Source organism: Macrosteles quadrilineatus, unplaced genomic scaffold (genome assembly GCF_028750875.1).
Source record: "Macrosteles quadrilineatus isolate MER2022 unplaced genomic scaffold, UCM_ALF_1.0 Scaffold_2__2_contigs__length_208266976, whole genome shotgun sequence".
In the NCBI taxonomy this organism is placed as follows: domain Eukaryota; kingdom Metazoa; phylum Arthropoda; class Insecta; order Hemiptera; family Cicadellidae; genus Macrosteles; species Macrosteles quadrilineatus.
Window position 1 is genome coordinate 129,124,981 of NW_026542595.1, and position 20,041 is coordinate 129,145,021.

Sequence of the window (20,041 nt, forward strand, 5' to 3'; positions counted from 1 at the left end):
TTTACTGATCTACAGACCATTTCAATTTCACAACGATTAAGAACATATGTTCAATAAAGGTATAAAACAAAAATAAGAGGGTAAAACAAAAATCAATAATAAAATGAGGATTCTTTAATACGTCACAAAAATAAAACATGACAGGCAATACGAGTACTATAGAAAATAAACAATCCAATATGCCATGGATTATATGATTCTAATCTAGAAAAACTGTTCTACAAAAATGTATAACTAAACTCCACACGTACAAGAGTAATGAAAACTATACAGTTTATATACACACTAGATGCTTTGGATTAAAAATACTTTGTCTAAATGTTAACTACTAATCTTTTGGTTTTAAAGCTTAACTGATTTTGTTTTTCTACAAAACGAAATGAGATCTACAATGAGTCGAAATTAAACCTTAAACAATTAATTAACACTGCTAAAAAACAGTTATAAAAAGTTTAAAACAATATAAAATATTTTAAATCTCAGCCATTAAAGCTACATTGCTGTCAACATTCTCAATATGGTGAATTTGTCTTTTTTTAGGATAGGCCTACACTCTTAAACTTCATTCGTCACTACTATCATTACTTTTGATAATATTTATGCAAAAATGTTTGGCCACAGTTCTAAGAGCATCAAATAGTTAATGTAATCAAACACAAAACATAACCACGACTCATATTTGTTAATTGCCAAGCTAAGAGCATTATGTTTACACTAATATGCCTGTGTTTTTGTTACTAAATTATAAAAAGAACATACTTAAAGCCGATTTATCTGTCAAAAATTGTCACTATTGTGTGAAGACTAGGGAATTTTGCAAAAAATGTTTTATAAAAATTGACTGAACCATTCAATTGGGTTTCAAATTTACTCTGGATGCCTTCGTTTGATCTAGTCAATCACTTCTCCATAAGAGAAAATAAAAATTGCAAACCAGAAGCTAAAGGTATATGTGCTAGTTGCAGTTTTGTACATTTATATAAATATTATTGTTCAGTTGACACAGCACCTAACATCTCTTTTGCAAAGTAACTCTTGAAAACCAACAGTAAAAATTATCCACAATACATTTGATATATAAAATATTACAATATAAAACTAAGTCTAAAACCTAGCTAAAATTCTTACATTACTTTTTAATGTATAAAAACTATATCTTTGGCTTTACACAACTATACCATGTACACTATGTAACTACTACATAATGAAATACATGATGATTGTCCCTGAACTTGTCAATAACTATCTTACTGATCTTAGCCTATTGGCTAAGATTGAAGCTTGGGTTAAACTATCCTTTAATATTTGTTCAAAACAGTTATAATCTGTCCGTTCACTTGCAGTCGCAAAAGGATTAGTGACTAAACACATACATACTCACAGACTGCTTAGCTCAAAAAGTTTGACCCCTATTTCCACACAACCAAAACAAAAATCACCGGGTAGAGGAAATCCCGTTTTATCCTTTAATGTAAAGAAAAATCCCGTTTTATCTGACAAAATGCTAATAAATGTTTCCAGGTTTGAACAAGTGGGGTTTTGATTTCCAGGCGAGCACTATAACCACTCAGCAAGCCCGCCAATTTTTATATTTTTTCAAACAAAGGTTGATAGTCTCTTTTACTTTTTAATTGCCCATCTACATGGACCACAGAGGCCTGTGCAAATGTATCCAACAAAGCAAAGGGTGAGCTCGTACATAGCTAGATTGGAGTGTACTGATAAAATGTAACGGCAGGTACTAGGATCCTAACCCAGGACATCGCTTCATTAAACCCAAAATTTGTGGCGCTACCGACTGAACCAATCAATCACCTATCTGAGCTGTTCAACATATTTATGTAACATAGTACATGAACTTGTTAAAGTTATTTCTTACTAATCCTCTAGGGCCTACTAGTTAACGGACAGGGTATACATGTCTTGGCACAACAATATCGGAAGAAATAAGGATATTTGACACATTTTTTACTGATGCACCTAAAAAGGTCATAATCTAAAATATATTCTATTTACATCTATACTTAATGTGATGGTTACAAGATTTTTGTCTTTTTCAACACATCAAAGACTAATTAAATTGTCAATGGTTGAATATGACTATAAAAATAAATCTGTGATGTTATGTGAGAATAAGTTAATATGGTCATAAAAAAAATCAGGACATGGTAACCCAAAATAATGAGATACTCGATTGAGAACTGGCCTGCCGAATACATGCAAAACAACATGCTTGTGTACATATGGTGCGTATTTACATCAAAACTGTATAAAGTGATAATTATATGAGAAGTAAAAAGATCTGTTATATTAAGAATTAATTAATTGTTGTGTAGTATAAATATAAAAGCTTTACACTGATTGTGATTTGTAGCTACTCCTAACTTAGCTTAATTTGTGAATTTGTGGTCATAATATCGATAACTTCATTACATTAATGAATACAAAGTTATATTTAACTAGAAGCTTCAAGTGTAAAAATAATTTGATTTAAGTACAAAAATATTGCCATTATTTTTATGTATACAAAATTGATCACAATTGTTGCTTTTTAATGGAAGGCACATAAAGAAGTTTCTAAAAATAGAAGATATATTTTATGGTATAAATAATTAAGTTATATCGTTTAACATGATATTTTAGACATACAGTAGAATCTCTTTAATCCGAACTAATTGAGACCAGGGGTAGTTTGGACTAGTGAATAGTTCGGATTACAGAACATATTGTTGTTTTTACATAACAATTGCTAAAAAAATGGCTAAAACTAATCAAAATTTTTTTGTGAAAAGTGAAAAAAATGTTTTATAAATTAAAATACAGTGTTTATTATTTAATACAGTAGTAAACATGGTGAATAACCAGTACCATACATTAAAATTGATAGGTGGTTATACAGTATACAATAAAGAACTGCTGTACTGTGTATAGAGTACAGCAATGAGGGGTTCGGATTAGTGGACGTTCGAATTACGGGGGTTCGGATTAAAGAGGTTCTACTGTACACTTAACTTACAAACCAACATAAACATAATGTTAATTTTTTGAAAATAATGAAAAACTAACCCATTATTTGGAAACAAAATCAGGGTTTTATCATAAACACTATAATTTTAAAGAGGTTTCTTCACAACAACCAAAGAATAATAAAAAAAATCATCAGGAATTTTTTTTAAGAACCACAAGAACTTATAAATTAATAAAAAAATAAAATATATTGGTACAAAATGAATAGAAGTAGAAAATGAAAAGTAAAAAAAATATTTGTTAAAAATAATTATCAACACACATTCCAGCTGCAACGTTTGTAAATCTTAAAATTGTCAAATATTGTAAAGAAAAAAGTTACTATAAAAACTTGATTGAATCCAAAAATATTTAAAATCTCCCTTCATATAGCTGAGTTTAAGACTTTAGGTCCTGCCTTTTATCAGGTCACTCATTTTATTCGTACTTAGTCCAATGTCTCAAGGTACTTCATTTATATGTAAAGAGACCCATGCAAATATTCAAATGTAATTTAATTGAATCAGCATTTAAAAATTATAATTTTCAAGGATAAATAACTATCCATCACTTGTAAAAATTCAAATTTAGTACAAAAATTAAAACAAGTTTTTGTGATATTAAAAAGTGTATGACAATGAAAATATTTTGTATCTTTTTCAGTTCCAATATCACTTGATTGTTTGATTCACTCTTTGGAAGAGAAATATAAACATTGAATGTAAAAAAATGTACAATATTTTAAATAAAATATATTTTCTGTAAGCAATTGAAAGGATTGCCTTAAAGCAGGTATATACACCATTTTAGCACAGAATCATTAACATGAGCTAGGCTCTCATCACGGCTACTTCCCAAACTCTAATAATTTTTTTGGGGTAGTGCTGCTGGCTACCGAGAGTTTAAATATTTTTATGTTGGACACTACCATTGGTTGAGGATAACCAATGTGAAATCTGGTGATGTATTCGGGTGACAGAATGTGAAACTAAGGTAGGTGAAATTAATGCTCGAGTCCACTAAAAATTGATAAGTATAGTTAATTCTGTTCTAGCTTACCTCTTTCATGAAAAAAAAAACGTTCCGCACACAGGCACAAGGCCAATGTGAACGGGAGAGTTCAGGGTTAAAAGATGTCAGCTTCCAACTGAAAAATACCCCAATTCGTTAAACAAAAGATCATGGTCTATAAAACTGGCTACCTTACAGACAATTTAAGACGTTATGTTTTCTCTCCGGAGTCCTTGGATTACAATCATACACTGCAATATATATAACCTCTACTGAGCTAAATATTATATCTGGAGGCAACACTGGTTTAGAGTTTGACTACTGAAATAGATGGTTTGTAAGGTTGGTAAAGTGGTAGTGAACTAAACCAGAGGGTACAGAATGGGAACATATTGATTCTGTACTCACTGGGACGCTCCACTCAAAATTCAAAAGTGATTTGAGTGTGAGACATAGATATAACATTATGGTAATTAAAATGGTAATAGTGCAGCTTATGGCCACACAAAAAATAGTTGATATATTTTTGTTTATCAAGCCTGCAGAGGAAACATTCAATGGTAAACTTAAGTGGTGTCTAGCAGTAGTCACTGGTGTCTAGATCAAAGACCAACACACCCCCTTGCCATCATGTACTACAACGCTCACGATGAGGAAGACCCTGTATGATAGGAAATTCTACAAAGTGGTTGCCACTATGGCTCTTTCTTGCTCGTCACAACTCACAACCATATTTCCGGAACAACATACTACAGCTCAATGCACACAATCGTCCCATTAGCGTGTTTCCTCTGTACCTTACTTCCGTGAGGAGCCAGTCACAGAATGCACTAGAGTCTAAAATTATATTTTATACCTTATTTTGTTTCACTGAGATAACTGACCGAGACACAATATGCCATCCTATCAGTTTCACTTAGTTAAAATCAGCGCAATCTGTAGGTGACTCAATTTAACTGCGCCTGTAACTTGGTTAAGTAAAAAAAAAAAAAAAAAAAAAAAAAAAAAAAAAAATACTGGCAACAAGTACAATGGGGCTGTAAAGCTTTAACGTCAAGTTCTGTCAATACTCAAAGCCCAAGCCTAACCAAAATGTCCATCCATTCCATACATAACAAAAATGGCCGTCAGCAGCACTCATGTCAGTGCTACCTCCAGATCATTACAGCTCACTACCTCAACTAGACGTGTCAGAACGGCTGGGGTTGAGTCATCTGAGACATCTGAGGCAGTTGTTGAGGCTGCTGACTCGCTGACGAGTTCAACATGAACTTGTGGTAGATGTTGATGTGCGCTCGCAGACTGTACTTGTTCTTGAACAGCTTGTTGCAGATGAGGCAGTAGGCTGGGTTGTACTCTTCTGTGTGTCTGATTCTCATGTGTTTCAGCAGGTTAGACTTGTTGCTGATGATCTTCGGACAAAGAGGACAAGGCTGGGCTGTCATCTGGTTACCTCCACTCGTAGAGTTACCTGAACACAACATCGTTAGCGATGGTTAATAAAGTCAAACCGAAATAAATAGGGTAGAGTGTTAAAAATTACCTATTTTCTGTCTGGTTGACAACCTTCAAATGAAACGACAAGATATTTAGTACTGTCCAAATGATGACTCCCGCTGGTGGAAACTAACTGCCCTACTGCAACTTCCTATATTTTGTGTAGGTAATTTACAGGTATTTAGATCATTTATAAAATTTAAATGATATTTTTGTTTAAAGGTCTACAACTAACACTAGTTTAACAATTTCCGTCGCCTAAGCTAATTTTTCAATTGATTTGATTTCTTTATTATGAACTAGCTACAGAGAAGTACGATACAGAGGAAAGATTCAATGATACACTTAAGTGGTGTCTAGCACCAGTCGGTGTGAAGAGCAAATTCTATTGTTCGTCCCTTTCCAATCTCCTCTTCCCCCACTGGCCATCACGTACTACAGCACTCACACAGTAGGAAGACCCTGTGCGCTACAACTGCTATACAAATAAATATGATATAAGGCCATCGCCGTTCAGGATCTTCCTAGTTTGCTACTACTTCATTTCCGCCCCACCATTCCAGAGCTAAAAGCGCACTGTTGTCTCACAAGTATGTTTTCTCCATTGTGACGAACCTTGATCAATACGAGTCACTAGTGTATGATCAAATTTACTCTTCATAGGTGCTAAATTTGTTTTCACTCTTTTTAAACAATTTAGAACCACTATAGACTAGGCAAGCTAACTCCCTGTGAAACTACACTTTAACTTTAAAAGAATCCATCATTGATTACACAGGATTTCTTATTGATCGTGAAAGCCAACCATGCTATCCCATCTCAAATAAAAGATTGTCTCACAAGTTAAAAATAAATTAATTACGACTCCAACACTGTCAATGTGCAATGGCTTATTATCAAATAAAACATATTATAAAACTTACTATAAACCATACTCATGACAAAAAAATCATAAAAATAATACCTCTTAACTATGTACAAGTAAAAAAACCATTGTTTTAAAATCAAACAGAATTTCACAAATACATTTAACTTTACACATCTAACAACTTACCAAATATCCTGTCTGGTAGTTTGTGCAATACACTGTGAAATTCAAGTTAGAAAATGTACAATAGTATTTTTGTATCCCAAAAAACAGCTCACCATAAAGATTAATTTCTCAGCTAGTAACAAACTAACTTATCGTTAAAACCAAATATAATCTGTTATACAATATACAAACTCCCAAAATAACACCATATTTATTAAACTTTTGACTTTTTACTAATTATTTCTTGAACCTTAAAAACTGTAAGGAATGATCAGTTTACCGAGAACCTTGAAAAAAAAATCAATCCAAAGGTGAGGAGGTATTTTTTACATAAGAACACCAACACTTAATCTATGGTGGAAGCGTGTATTAGTGAGTTAAGGGTAGTTTTAGGTTAGTTTGGGTGAAAGCCCGTAGCAACCACCCCCTCTGCCATGCGAACCGACAAGCGTTGCCAAATATCAAAGAGACTTACGCTTCCGACGACACTTCCCTCCTTCTTGTCAAAGTTTCCGATAAAAAAATATCTGCACTTAATTTACTTCAGTTTCAAGGTGGAATATACTCAATTGTCTTTAAAATGTTATTAAAGTATGATAATTACATTAATTTTATTTTATTAAAATCCAAAGAAAATTAAAGCAATTTTTTACAGTGTAAATTTTGAATCTATGTAGACAGTTCTATTGTGTACAGTAATACATTTGCGTTATGAATTAAATAAAAATAAACAAATTTCAATTTAAATACAAGATTATAAAATAAGTTAGCCACAACTTCATAAAATTGATAATCTGTTAAACATTTGTTGGTTTCTGTTGTTTTGTTAGATCTCAAAGTCTAAACTATTAATTTAGAATCCACCACTACAGTACTAAATTTAAATATGTCAAAGGACTATAATTCATATACCAGTTAACTGAAAGTTAATGAAAGAATGAAAATGTTCCTTCTTAAAAAATATTTTGTACCAGAAATCTTGGCAGATTCTATATCCATTAATCTTTTAAATGATGTTTCATGGATTTTGATTAACCAACGTCAAACTCTAAAACTCCAAATTGTGGTTTCAAGATCTTAAAGATTCAATCTAAAAAATCTTTAAATTGAAATTGAATTTCCAACCCTAATTCACAAGTCAAAGGAAAAAAATCAACAAGCGTTAACAGCATTTAAAATATATTAAACAACCAACGCACAACACTGTACAAACATATGTTTCGTCACCACCGGACTTTGTGTTTTTCCCACATGTGCACTTTAAACTGTTCCCGCTGCATAAACGAGCGCGGACAAAGGTAGCAGCAAAGTCTGTTAGTCAGATCCGAGTGCATTAAGCGAACGTGATATTTGAGCGCAGATTGGTTGGAATATTTTTGTCCGCAGTGGGGGCAGTTGCCGCACTGGGCCAGGTGGGAACCTGTAACAGGGTTACCAACTTGTAATTTAGGGAAGTGAAATATCCCTGAAACTAGAACGGTTACCAATTTGTAAGCTAGGGAAATATTTTATTCCTGATTTTTTTGTTGAAAGTAGAATATTGTCATTATCTGTATTGCCATAGAGAAGCATCTTTCATCTAGTCTGAGAGTCAAAGAAATATAAAAATACCCCCGCCGCAGCAAACCTGCCGACTAAGCGAATTTCCAGTTGCCTGAATTGATTTTCAATTAAATGTATTTAATTAACATTAATTTTTATGAGTACATAGGCTTGCTGCTACAGGGAGGGTAAAAAAGTGTGTTTTTTAGAGAAATATTAATAACTTAGTATAAAATAAATAAATTTACCAAGTTTGATCAAAATATATCCATAAACAAGCAGACTACAACATTTTACAATATTCCCCATAAGAATAACATGGGAATTTTAAAATAACAATTATTTGAATTTTCTCCGTAACTAATAATAGTACAAAAACACTTTGATATACCAAATTATTTGTTTTTTTAAGCCCTTTAATAAGGTCTGAAGAGAAATTGGGAAATTTTGCGTTTGTAGGGTCAAAAATTAGAAAAACCAATTTTTACCCCATAAAACCCCCCGTAAAACCCCGTTCCCATGGTCCGATCATGCTGGTTCGCGAACTCATTCAAGTTTATCCCGCCTTACACCTTCAAACCAAATTTCATCAAAATCGGATAAAAATTACTCAAGTTATCGTGTTCACGGACACACATATATATATATAAATCTATATATATATATATATACCTATATATATATATATATACATATATAAAAATTTGAACGAATGGTGTTTTTGGCCTCTGGGGACATCATAATGAAAAAGTAAATCGGTCCCGCACCTAGGTCTTACCATGCCACCTACGGTAATAGCTACTTCCCTATAGGGAAATTCGCTAAAAAAAGAAACTGATAATAGTTTTCAACAATTGGAATACAGTAGAACCCCGTAGGGTATATCCGGCCACCACAGGACCAAACTTCTGGCAGGATTAATGATTTGGCCAGATAAACCAACCGTTTATGAAAATGAAAACTCATGTTTAAGTCTCTTTTGGTTTTTTTTTTTTTTTTTTTTTTTTTATTCCTGTTTGTAGAACTAACAGAACAGTTTAAGTGGTTAATGAACTTATAAAAGTTCTCATTTTGGATAACATAGATCAGCATTAAATAGTGATGGAGGTAAAAAATGACTTACAATAAATTGGCCTTGAAGATCGTTAAGTCAAAAAAGTATGTTATTTCTGATTAACTTTCTTATTCATTGTTTTTTTAAACGGAATAAATAATGACTGTACAGTGTACAGTCTGCTCTGAAAATTATCAACCGACTGTTCAGAGGTTAGGCCTTCTAACTAGCTCAACTGACAACAGATAAATTGTGAGAATTCATGAAGACTAGTGCCACAGAAAACATACTACTATAACCCAGAATGCCAACCGCATGGTAAAAACCATTAAGTGTTTTGAGAGAGCTTTGCCTGTCAATCCGTAGGCAGCGCCACCAGCATTGCTATGCGGTTGGCATTCTGGGTTATAGTAGTATGTTTTCTGTGCTAGTGCCTGCATCTATGCGTCTGTAAACCACAAGAGAATTGTTTTTGATATTGGCTTCCTGGAAGTGGCCGGATAAACCGAGGCAGGGCTTCAAGGATTCTACTGTGTAATGATTTTATAATCGCAACCAAAAACCCATTACTTTGGGGAAATTCATCCTTTTTCTGTTTAATACATTATAGTGACACCTATGGTATTCTTTTTTACTATTGATAGAAAGTATTTCAATTTCCATGCTAAGCTGTAAAGGGTTTAAAAATTAAAGTAGTTGAATCGAGTGAATAACAATTGCGCTACTAACAATGATTGATTCATGTTGAATACACCAACTACTAACCAAGCTAAACTGAATTGATATCTTATAGTAAACTGTAAGATCTATCACGCCCCCAACAACCATGGCCCATGGCCATAACCAAGTTTTTTATACAGATTTATTTATTGATATTTCAACAACATCTATTTTACCAGAATATCTGATGATGATTGCTTTTGTTTTATGAACATGTAAAGCACCAGTAGTTAAATCTACTTTAAGATGAGAAAGGATTTAGTCAACTTCAGTGCATTCATAAATTAACATAAAACAAACATCTAGCTTCAAATTTTACTTTAAGATAGGAAGTTAACTTGCAATATTTAAATCTATAGTATATATTTCAACCACTCAAAAAGACACATTATATTTTTAAGATAAATTTATTATAAATAAGATGATTAACAATGCACCAAGTTTGGTGATAGCTCAATATTGCTTGTAATATGTACAAAAACGAATGTTTTAATAACATACCATTTGCAGAAAAAAGTTGAAAACAGCTTGATAATCAACAAACTTACAACATAAATTTTAAAGCATAGTTACTTCATTTTCTAAAGTACCCATAGTTGTATATCCTATTATTTATCTTAGAAAAGCTTAACTTGTTATGTAGTTGTATGCAACATAACAACACAAATAAATTATTAAGGAAAACAATACTCATAAATAAGTTAAGCATAGGAAGGACTATAAAGTCTAGGGTGCATTCTTAGTCAATTGAATTGTCCGTTAAGTAATTGTACCTTTTATTTTCTTACATTTATGGCACTAACTAAAATGTTTAATGGCTGCAAAATCATAGCTAATGAAATAAAATTAAACTTAAGTTTTAGTGTGAATGAAACCAAACATATAGAAGTAAAACCTTTCAACCTAAGGAATGAATATAAATATAACACATAGGTGACAAATAAACAAAAATCGTATAACTGGAACTTAAAAGTATTTATTTGTCTGTAATTTATGGTGATCAACTCAAGAAGTCCAATAATCCAATAGTAATGATTAATGAGGGTTTCTGTGGCAAATAATGATAAAGAAACATGAACCCATAAGTAGACAAATATTAAGGAACATTGACATAATACATTAAAAATATGTAGAGAAAATAAATCAACATAAAAAAAAATAAAAGGAGTGTGACTTGAGAGGTGTTTACTTAAAAAAAAAAGTACTGGCTAGGAAAAAAAGGGTTAAAAATATAATTATAAAACGCTAAATCTAAAAAAAACATGAAAAATATATCTTCTAAACTTGTTAATACTTGATTCTAAGCAGTTTATATACAATAGTTTGATCCCCTACTTAATCTTAACTTTACTCAAGTCTTCAAAGCATTCAAGTAAAATAGTAACTTTTAAGTTTTAAAGTTGCAATTATATTGACATTAGAAAAGGAATTAATTAGGCTGGGTAAAAATTACTTTGATCAAATAATTTGTTGAAGGCCTAATATTCGTTATTCGATAGCAATGTTTAAAATTTTATATCGCCATAAATATTGAATGTATGACATTGAATCATTTTTGGGGGTTGACAATTTAAATTAAAACAAAAATTTCACATTCATTAACCAACTAATGCAGTCTCATAAAGTATACAAAATTATTGCACTAAGTTCATACATAGTATTTACAATATTACAAATCTCAGAGGAACATGGTCAAGTTAGTAAAATATAAACTAGAATCTCCTTAAAAGCTGCGTTAAAATATATATAAAACTACCATTGTAAAGACCTATGAAAACTAAAACTGTTACAAAATAGTCAATAAGGCAACACATTCTGAGGTAATGTTATTCAATGACAGCCTAAAGAGAACACTGTGCGGAAAGGAACCTTGCCTATAGATATCATGCAAAATACATACATGCCAACACGACACTTCACATAACTCCAATAAGAACCATAATGTCCATATAAAGCGGAACTGAATAAAACAAAGAGTTCCCACAGAAAAATTAGCACCGTTGTTCTGCTACGATGTGATAATGTAAAACAATTCGTTATATAAAATTTTTTTCAAAGCCTTTGGATAATTCGATAAAATTTGTATTTTAAATACTAAATAGAGGGAATAATCGAAACATTACTAAAAGATTTAAAGAAGGGACTAAAACAAAGATGCTGATTTGAAATAGTTATGAGAGTATGTTATAATTTAAAAGGTAAGTAAAACGGTGGGTTTGTTTGAGAGCTGAGTCTATTACAAACAATTTATTAGATTGCGTTCAATGTTTTTAGACAGCTATTTTTCAGTACAGTAAAAGCTTGCTAGACGACATCTGATAGTCCAGTACTTCATACGTCGGAACCGATCGGAAGACAGGGAGCGACTGACAGATGTTGAGAGCAATCAGTAGATTTCTTGGTACTTCATTGAATTTGGGGGCTTTATTTTAGCTTTTAGCATTCTATAACACTACTTAAATAGGAGAAAGCACAATGAAACATGAAATAATGGTCTCCTGACCAACGATCTACATCTTGAATATCTGCAAAAAACAGTTAAATTGATAGTTCAAGTCATTTCCGAGACCGAACTACCATTGATGATGAGATTATCCACGGGTAAACCAGGCAGCAGATCAACCACGATATCTAAATTTACGTTACAGCAAGGACCAAGATATTAAGTGTAAGGAGGCCCATCGTCTTGCCGGCTGACTATAGAGTTGCCGTTGTTAACTTCACCGACCCATGCGTCACTGATTACAACTAATGAATTGGTTTTTACATTTCAGGTTATGATTTTAAGGTCTATACATAGACTCTCCAATATTATTTGTTTAGGAAATAGAAGAATGTGAAAATATATCTACACTGCATTTAAAATGGTTATTATTATTATCTAAACCTGTATTAAAGCTCAACTCTGTATTCAAAGTCACTTGTAGGTTAGGTTTGCACTATCCATGATTACTTAGCTCCTCATTTTTATATCTGCAGTCTTCTGTAGAAAATTACAGCACTTACTAAAACCAGAATGAATTCTCACAAAACTATCTGCAACGACTAAACAAAATTTCCGAATTGTCTGTGGGAACAAACTAAAAAAAAAAGAAGCGTGTCTAAAAGAGATACGTGTGCGGATTCCTCAGTCTCGGCTTGACGGGCGCGTTGTGCGAGTTGACGTAATGTTTACGCAGATACCACTTGTTTTTGAACACCTTGCGACAAACGAGACACGGCACTCGCTGACTGGGCGCGTGAACGTTGATCATGTGAACACGCAGATTGCCTGAGCTGCTGAACCAGCGCTGGCAAAGAAAGCAAACTTGGGCTGCAGACGGCCCATTCACTGTAAACCACAACAACGCTTCAATTGTGGAAACTGTGCAATCGCTTTCTAGGTTAGTTTGCTTAATGGTTAGATTTAGATCGCTGAATCGTACACCAGAATTTAAGATCACCTTGTACACTTACAATGTATTATTTGTGTATCTGATACTTTGAATAAATCCATTTCAAGTTAGATACACAAACTACAAGAGCAAAGATCAAATTTTCCTTGTAATGTAGGAACATCCGAAACATGAGCCAATACTTTTGCTAGTTTTAACATTCCTGAAGACTAAGGTTTGAAATAAGTTACAATAATACAAGTTTGATAGACAGTAGAATACTTGGTAAATCTTTCAAGTTCCTTGCTACGAAGCGTGACTAGGAAAAAGGTGTATTTTTTATCCCCAATTATTTCATCAGGATATAAATTAGAGATTCCTTATCTACTTGTGAGTATGCCTATAAAACAATACTAACCATATCTTTTTGGAGCAACATTTTTACTGTGTTATAGTTCCAAAATCAAACTTGTATACAAAAATACAAATTATTTGTAAAACAATCGACCTAATACATTAATAATTCAGAGCAGACAATAGCGACTGAATCATCATTCTTTGTTATAGGTTAAAAATTTGTTAAATTGTCAATCAACTTCATACGAGACAAAAGGTGATAAAAACTAACTATTGGTCGGAGTGAATTTATTACAAAAAATTACAAAAATGAGTATTTCACAGTTTAGAAATATACAATTAACATTCACAAAACAACCCTGTATAACATTTTAAATAAAATCTACAAATACATGATATTTACATTTGAGTCATTATTTCAGAATAATCACGTATACGCAAAAAATGATTCCTGATAAAAGGATCACCAAAATATCCAAAATATCCAAAATATATTTAGTTATGTATACAAAATATTTGCTTTCACAACATAATGACTATTTAAAAACATAGGTTTACTCAACAAATATTTGACAGACATTGACAAGTAAATATATCAGTCTTTTAAAACAAAATCAAACAGCATCAAAGCACACAAAATAAAAACTAAAACAAGGGATTAAAGAAGGTTGGGAAGACTTAAATGATCCATATTCAAGACACCTGCTTTAAAATGAAGGGAAATGTTACATTAGGCACCTTATCAGTCATTATTCCTATATGAGTATTTTTGCAGTTTCTGAGATCGTAGGAATCACAAAGAATTTAGAATGGATCAAACTCGAAAATTTTAAATAAATAAAATTTTAAAATCTCACCCAACTCATTCACGCCAGAACCTAAGGACTTGCGTAAAACATATACACAGACATTTTGAAAAACATTACCAAAATTGCACTATTGAGAATGGTAATTATCACGTTCACTGCTGAAAACCTTTAAACTCACCAATGGCGTCGAGGTCCGGGCGGAGCCCCAGCACGCTACTGAATCAGCGATCGCAATTGGCATTCAAATATTTCAGTAAGACGAATCACAAAAGAGCAGTGGTGATTGTTCTGCGTTACCCCAAAGTGGACGTAGTTCACTTAAACACACAATGGTAGCTTAGCAGCACTGCCTGGATCAATAGCCAGTGTCTTTGTAATATGGCTCTAATAGAGAAAATCCCCGAAACCGGGACAAAAGCATTGTCAGACGGGATTTTACAAAATGTTTAGTACCAACCTACACCAAGATAAAGCTCACATTCTAAACTACAGCCTGGCAACAATCACTGCGTTCCCGGCCGAGTGCTGGGCTCAGAGTGACGCAATAGTTGGCAGGGGAGCACACTATTGATTTAGCAGTATGCCGCAGTGAACGTGTTAAGAAACAAAACCAATTGTCAATCAAATAACTAGAATGATGAGACTAACATTCACTGAGTTGCCCTATTTCTTTCCTAATTGAAAACCAACTTCTGACATAACAAAGGATGTCTAACATAAACATAATCTAAGGCTTTTCTTACAATCCTATATGTCCTAGGTTTCTACGTTGAAACGTTATGGTCAGTCCTCTGTCTCAATATCTCATGTAAGAGATGGAAAACTAAAAGTTTAGCTAACCTATGAGACAAACGACAGACGATAACGTTTCGATGTAGCAACCTAGGTCTCCACTATAAAACAAATTGGATCGTAAGGTAAGCATTCGATTTTAATTCAATTCAATGTTTTACTATGTTCAATAACTATCCTGAGGCTATGTCTCCAAATAACACCAGTCTCATTACTTTCTAAATCGACATATTTCTTCTAGTATTACTCAGTTGTAAAACCATTGTTAATGCTAAATTTATGTTACATTTTCACTCCAAAACTTAGTAAATAACAATAACACAATCAATCGGCAATTGAATACCTCAAGATATAAATATAAATGGCACATAAATAACAGAGGTAATGTAAATTTTAGGTAGACAATGAATTCATATTTAAAAATAAATTTATTATACTACATTCATGTATATACTAACAGAATTCTCATCCCAATGTAATTTCGAAGCTCGTTTTTAGTGTCTAGTTCTTTTTTTTAAAGAGATTGGCGGCCTCTTTTAACCTTGCATTTGCCCGTCCACATAGACTACGGATTTGTGCGTGGAACGTCCAGCAAAGCAAGGGGTGAGTCGGTACATTAAGAAGGTGAACTGTACTGATAAAATGTTAGCGGCAGTGACCAGGATCCGAACCCACGTCACTACTGCCATGGGCCCGAAGTCCGTGACACTACCAACTGAGCCACTGACTCCCTAGTTCATGTCTTGTGACACTGGTGACTCTAGGGGCGACGAAATTTTGTTTCTTTATTTTTGGGTTAATTTGATGATTTGTGTTTACTGTTTGATTATATCACTAGGGGACAAGTTATTGTTGACGATTAGATCGTTTTATTTGGTTAAACGAGATTTTTAAATGACTGAAATAACAATAAAAAAATTGTAAACAAAACACGACCTCAGTGAACCAGACAGAACTATAAAATTTGCTTTAATCAGCTGTTTCATAAAGATGAGATATCTACTGTGTATGTTTTATCTGTGATACTAACTACCCGTAACACAAAACTTAGAACGTAGAATTTTTACAATGCATTCATGAACAAGTTGTCATTGATAATTTTTTCATTTCTATGATTCTGGATAACGAATCAGCTATTCTTTCTCATCAAATAAAGTATGACCATAATCTAACTTTGTTCCTTGCATAATTTAATTAGTTTTCCTGCTTACCTAAATGCTTTAACAAATTGACTTATCCAACAAAAACATTCTATCAAAATGGACATTGTTAAGAGTTCACACAATTAAAACTCACACTAAATTCAGAATTCCAATAGAAAATCTACTCACTAGTGCACAAATTCACTTTCTTGAACAAAAAAATCACACCTAACTACGTATAACATCTTTGACTATTGACATAAGTAGACATTCCTTTCCCATAGAAGATGTAGTCAGTTAAAAAAATCTATATATCTATACTTATTTAATACGCATTTACTTATTTAATACGAAAGCGGGTTTTTTGTGACAATTACTCCTCCGAAACTACTGAACCGATTCACATGTTTTTGGTGTCATTGGAAAGAGCGTAACGTGAAGTTGTGCAGGAACCTTTCTTTTTGGGGAAATAATTAGAGAGTGAGTCCCTGGGGCCCTTTAAAGTTTCGTATTTCTCCATAACATTAACATGGGAAACAAAAATTGTTATGAAACTCCAGCTGTTGTCAGAAATTAAAAGTGAGAAGAACATATGTTAACTGTAAACAGTCAATAAGTTTGCTAAATTTAACAGTTTGCTACAAACATTTACTGACTTGGTTAAAATGAAATATTTACTATTTGAATTTGGGTTGGCGCTAATATTACAATTAAAAAAGCGAGATAGCCTGGATAAATTGATATACTTAAACCCTAAAGCGGCTATGAGTAAGGCTATTTGTAGAAAACACTAAAAACTAGATAAGTTTTTGAAAAAAGATAAGATATTTACAAGAAATGTTGATTATATCGATCTGTAATGTACATCTTGAGTATTTCCATTATCTTTGTGTCGAATCTTTTAAAGTCATCAGAAATCATGGCTGTTATTTGCTTTAAAATAACGCCTGTAATACTTAGCAATTGCTCGAATTCAAACAACAGGGACACTAGCCCTTATTTAATACGCAAGCAGGTTTTTTGTGACAATTACTCCTCCGAAACTACTGAACCGATTGACATGTTTTTGGTGTCATTGGAAAGAGCGTAACATGAAGTTGTGCAGGAAACTTTCTTTTTAGGGAAATAATTAGAGAGTGAGTCCCTGGGGCCCTTTAAATTTTCGTATTTCTCCATAAGATTAACATGGGAAACAAAAATTGTTATGAAACTCCAGCTGTTGTCAGAAATTAAAAGTGAGAAGAACATATGTTAACTGTAAACAGTCAATAAGTTTGCTAAATTTAACAGTTTGCTACAAACGTTTACTGACTTGGTTAAAATGAAATATTTACTATTTGAATTTGGGTTGGCATAAATATTACAATGGAAAAAATGTGAGAGAGCCTGGATAATTTGATATACTAAAAGAAAACTGAATTAACACTGTGCTGAATTTCTTAGTAATCATTGAAAGAGCAGATTTAAGGAAACATAGGAAAGTCAAAGAACACTACAAAGGAGAAGAAATAGAGATAATGTTTTTTCTAGAACTTATAGTCATAATTATGGACAACCTAATGCGGCTATGAGTAAGGCTATTTGTAGAAAACACTTAACAACAAGATCAGCTTTTGAAAAATGATAAGATATTTTCAAGAAATAATGATTTTATCAATCTGTTATGTACATCATGAGTATTTCCATAATCTTTGAGACAATTCTTTAAAAGTCATCAGAAAGAAATTATGACTGTTATTCGTTTTAAAATAACGCCTGTAGTACTTTAGAAATAATAAAAGATAGAGCTACAAGACTTTGCACCAAGTTACTGAGCATTAAAATAATTTTAACACATTATTCAGTGATACAATAAGAATGTCATTCGCCTATTGGGTCCAATCAAAATCGATCACCACTTACCATGTTTTATGTGTATTTACCGTCTTGTGAGTAACAGTATAAGCGTAAATATATGTTTCAAGTGTTACCTCACGTTTCTTTTACTTACTTTCCGTAAAATTAATAAGACGTACAATGCTGATCAAGAAGTTCCTACTATCGTAACATAAATCCAAAGAGCCTAGGTCTAAGATGTACTTTATGTTACATCCTAAATCTCAAACATTAACACCACTTATCTACTTTGCACCATTTGAGTCACCCTGTATAATTAATTAACTACATGGTCTATACAGTAGTCCACCACTCAGCAGAACCTGAACACCACGTCGCCTTGCGGTGGTCGAGGTCGTCGCAGCGGAGCGTTGTGTGTCTGCACGTGGTGTTTCCGCAGGTACTCCTTGTTCTTGAACACGCGGTGGCACAAGTGGCAGGGCACGTGTTGTGCAGGTGTGTGCATGTTGCTGATGTGTTGCCGCAGGTTGCCGCTGTTGCTGAACACCTTGTTGCACAAGTAGCAACGTCGCGGCTGCATGCACTGCCACTCCCCCCGCACGCCGGGACCTGTCGACACAAGCGCGCACACCTGAGCCAACACTGGATTGCTAACTTTGTTACTTCTATGTCCCACTTTCTTATACTAGGACACTAGGATCTAGCCAAGAACTGTTTTCACATTACTAAGCTAAGCAAAGAGAGTTGCGGCATTATCACTTAGATATATTGGTGATTAGTAAGATTTGAACCTTGGACCTTAGGGACCAAAGTTCCACACTCTACCTCTAGACCAGCTTGATCCCCCAGCTACAGCTTAGCTCAAATTTTTACTGGATTAAACATTGTTTTCCGAGGAATCAACCTATGAGGTAATGTTTAAGGCAGAATTAAATCAAATATAATGGGCCAAGACTAATCTTGAGCTAAAAAATGTTCTACATTACATACTTTCAAAACTTAACACTTTCAACTGATGTGATGCTAAAAGTGTATAGGCAATTTTTTTATCCTATCAAAATAATTCACAAACTATTGAAAAAATATTCTTTGGGTATTTTGGGTACGGTACTAAATAAAAATATTGACGAACGTACACATATAAACTGATTAATTTACTAAATCAATAAATAAGGTTACCTTCGTCAATCAGCTCATAGAAGTTGAAACATTGTTACGGCGGTTTTTTGATTAATTTATTTCGTCAAGTTAACACCACACAAATCAATAGACCTACCTTTAATAAACCTACAATGCAAATATCAACCTGTACACAAGCAGTAAAGGAACTTAATAGTAATCTTCAGTAATAAAGTTAGCAATTCCAGTGATTTGATCAACTTTGCGCTCAGATTGCACACTTGTAGTCGACAAGTGCTTCGGCACTGATTCCACAAAAGTAGACGTATTCAACTAACAAGTAGTACATTCCTTAACATTGCAGCCATTAAACATAGAAATACGATAATGGTAAATAGCTCCAACATACTTCACCTGAATTGTAAAAACTACGATAAAAACCGTAGTTCTTACCTAAGTTCCCAGTCTTATTCTAATGGTTTACTAGAAATATTTTACCTCCTAACACAATATCAGTCCTAAGATGTTTTAAAACCCTTTTTTCACAAGAGGAAAACACCTAAATAACAAAGAACGTAAGTAAGTAGTAGACACAAAGTTCAATCACACAATAAGTTGCTGTAATGGTACTTACCAGTTGCAGTTATTTGTTCGGGTAAGTTGAGATTGGCAGGAAGAGTAGAACCTGAACCAGGTAGGGAGAATGGTGGAAAACCGCCTGTAAGAAAATGTGACACATGTTATATTGT

The 20,041-nt window shown here is 33.1% G+C and overlaps 2 protein-coding genes across 5 annotated transcripts in view; both read right to left on the minus strand.

Annotated features, from left to right (window-relative positions):
- LOC128987109 (organic cation transporter protein-like) overlaps window positions 1–4,900 on the minus strand; it is a 41,472-nt gene extending 36,572 nt beyond the window's left edge. The window contains exon 1 of the mRNA XM_054407809.1: window positions 4,066–4,900. The gene's annotated coding sequence lies outside the window, so the exon portion shown is untranslated. The remainder of the gene's footprint in view (window positions 1–4,065) is intronic.
- The window catches only part of LOC128987111 (protein abrupt-like), a 38,863-nt gene continuing 18,914 nt past the window's right edge, over window positions 93–20,041 (minus strand). Inside the window, exons 6-8 of one of the 4 annotated variants that reach the window (XM_054407814.1) lie at window positions 19,927–20,010; window positions 5,194–5,488; window positions 93–4,153 (exon numbers count right to left, since the gene is read on the minus strand). In XM_054407814.1, coding sequence (XP_054263789.1) covers window positions 5,208–5,488; window positions 19,927–20,010 — 365 coding nt within the window. In that variant the 3' untranslated portion in view covers window positions 93–4,153; window positions 5,194–5,207. Of the gene's footprint in view, window positions 4,154–5,193; window positions 5,489–7,709; window positions 7,968–10,306; window positions 13,195–18,444; window positions 18,783–19,926; window positions 20,011–20,041 lie in introns of those variants that run through there. The other 3 variants (XM_054407817.1, XM_054407816.1, XM_054407815.1) reach the window with 3 other exon arrangements.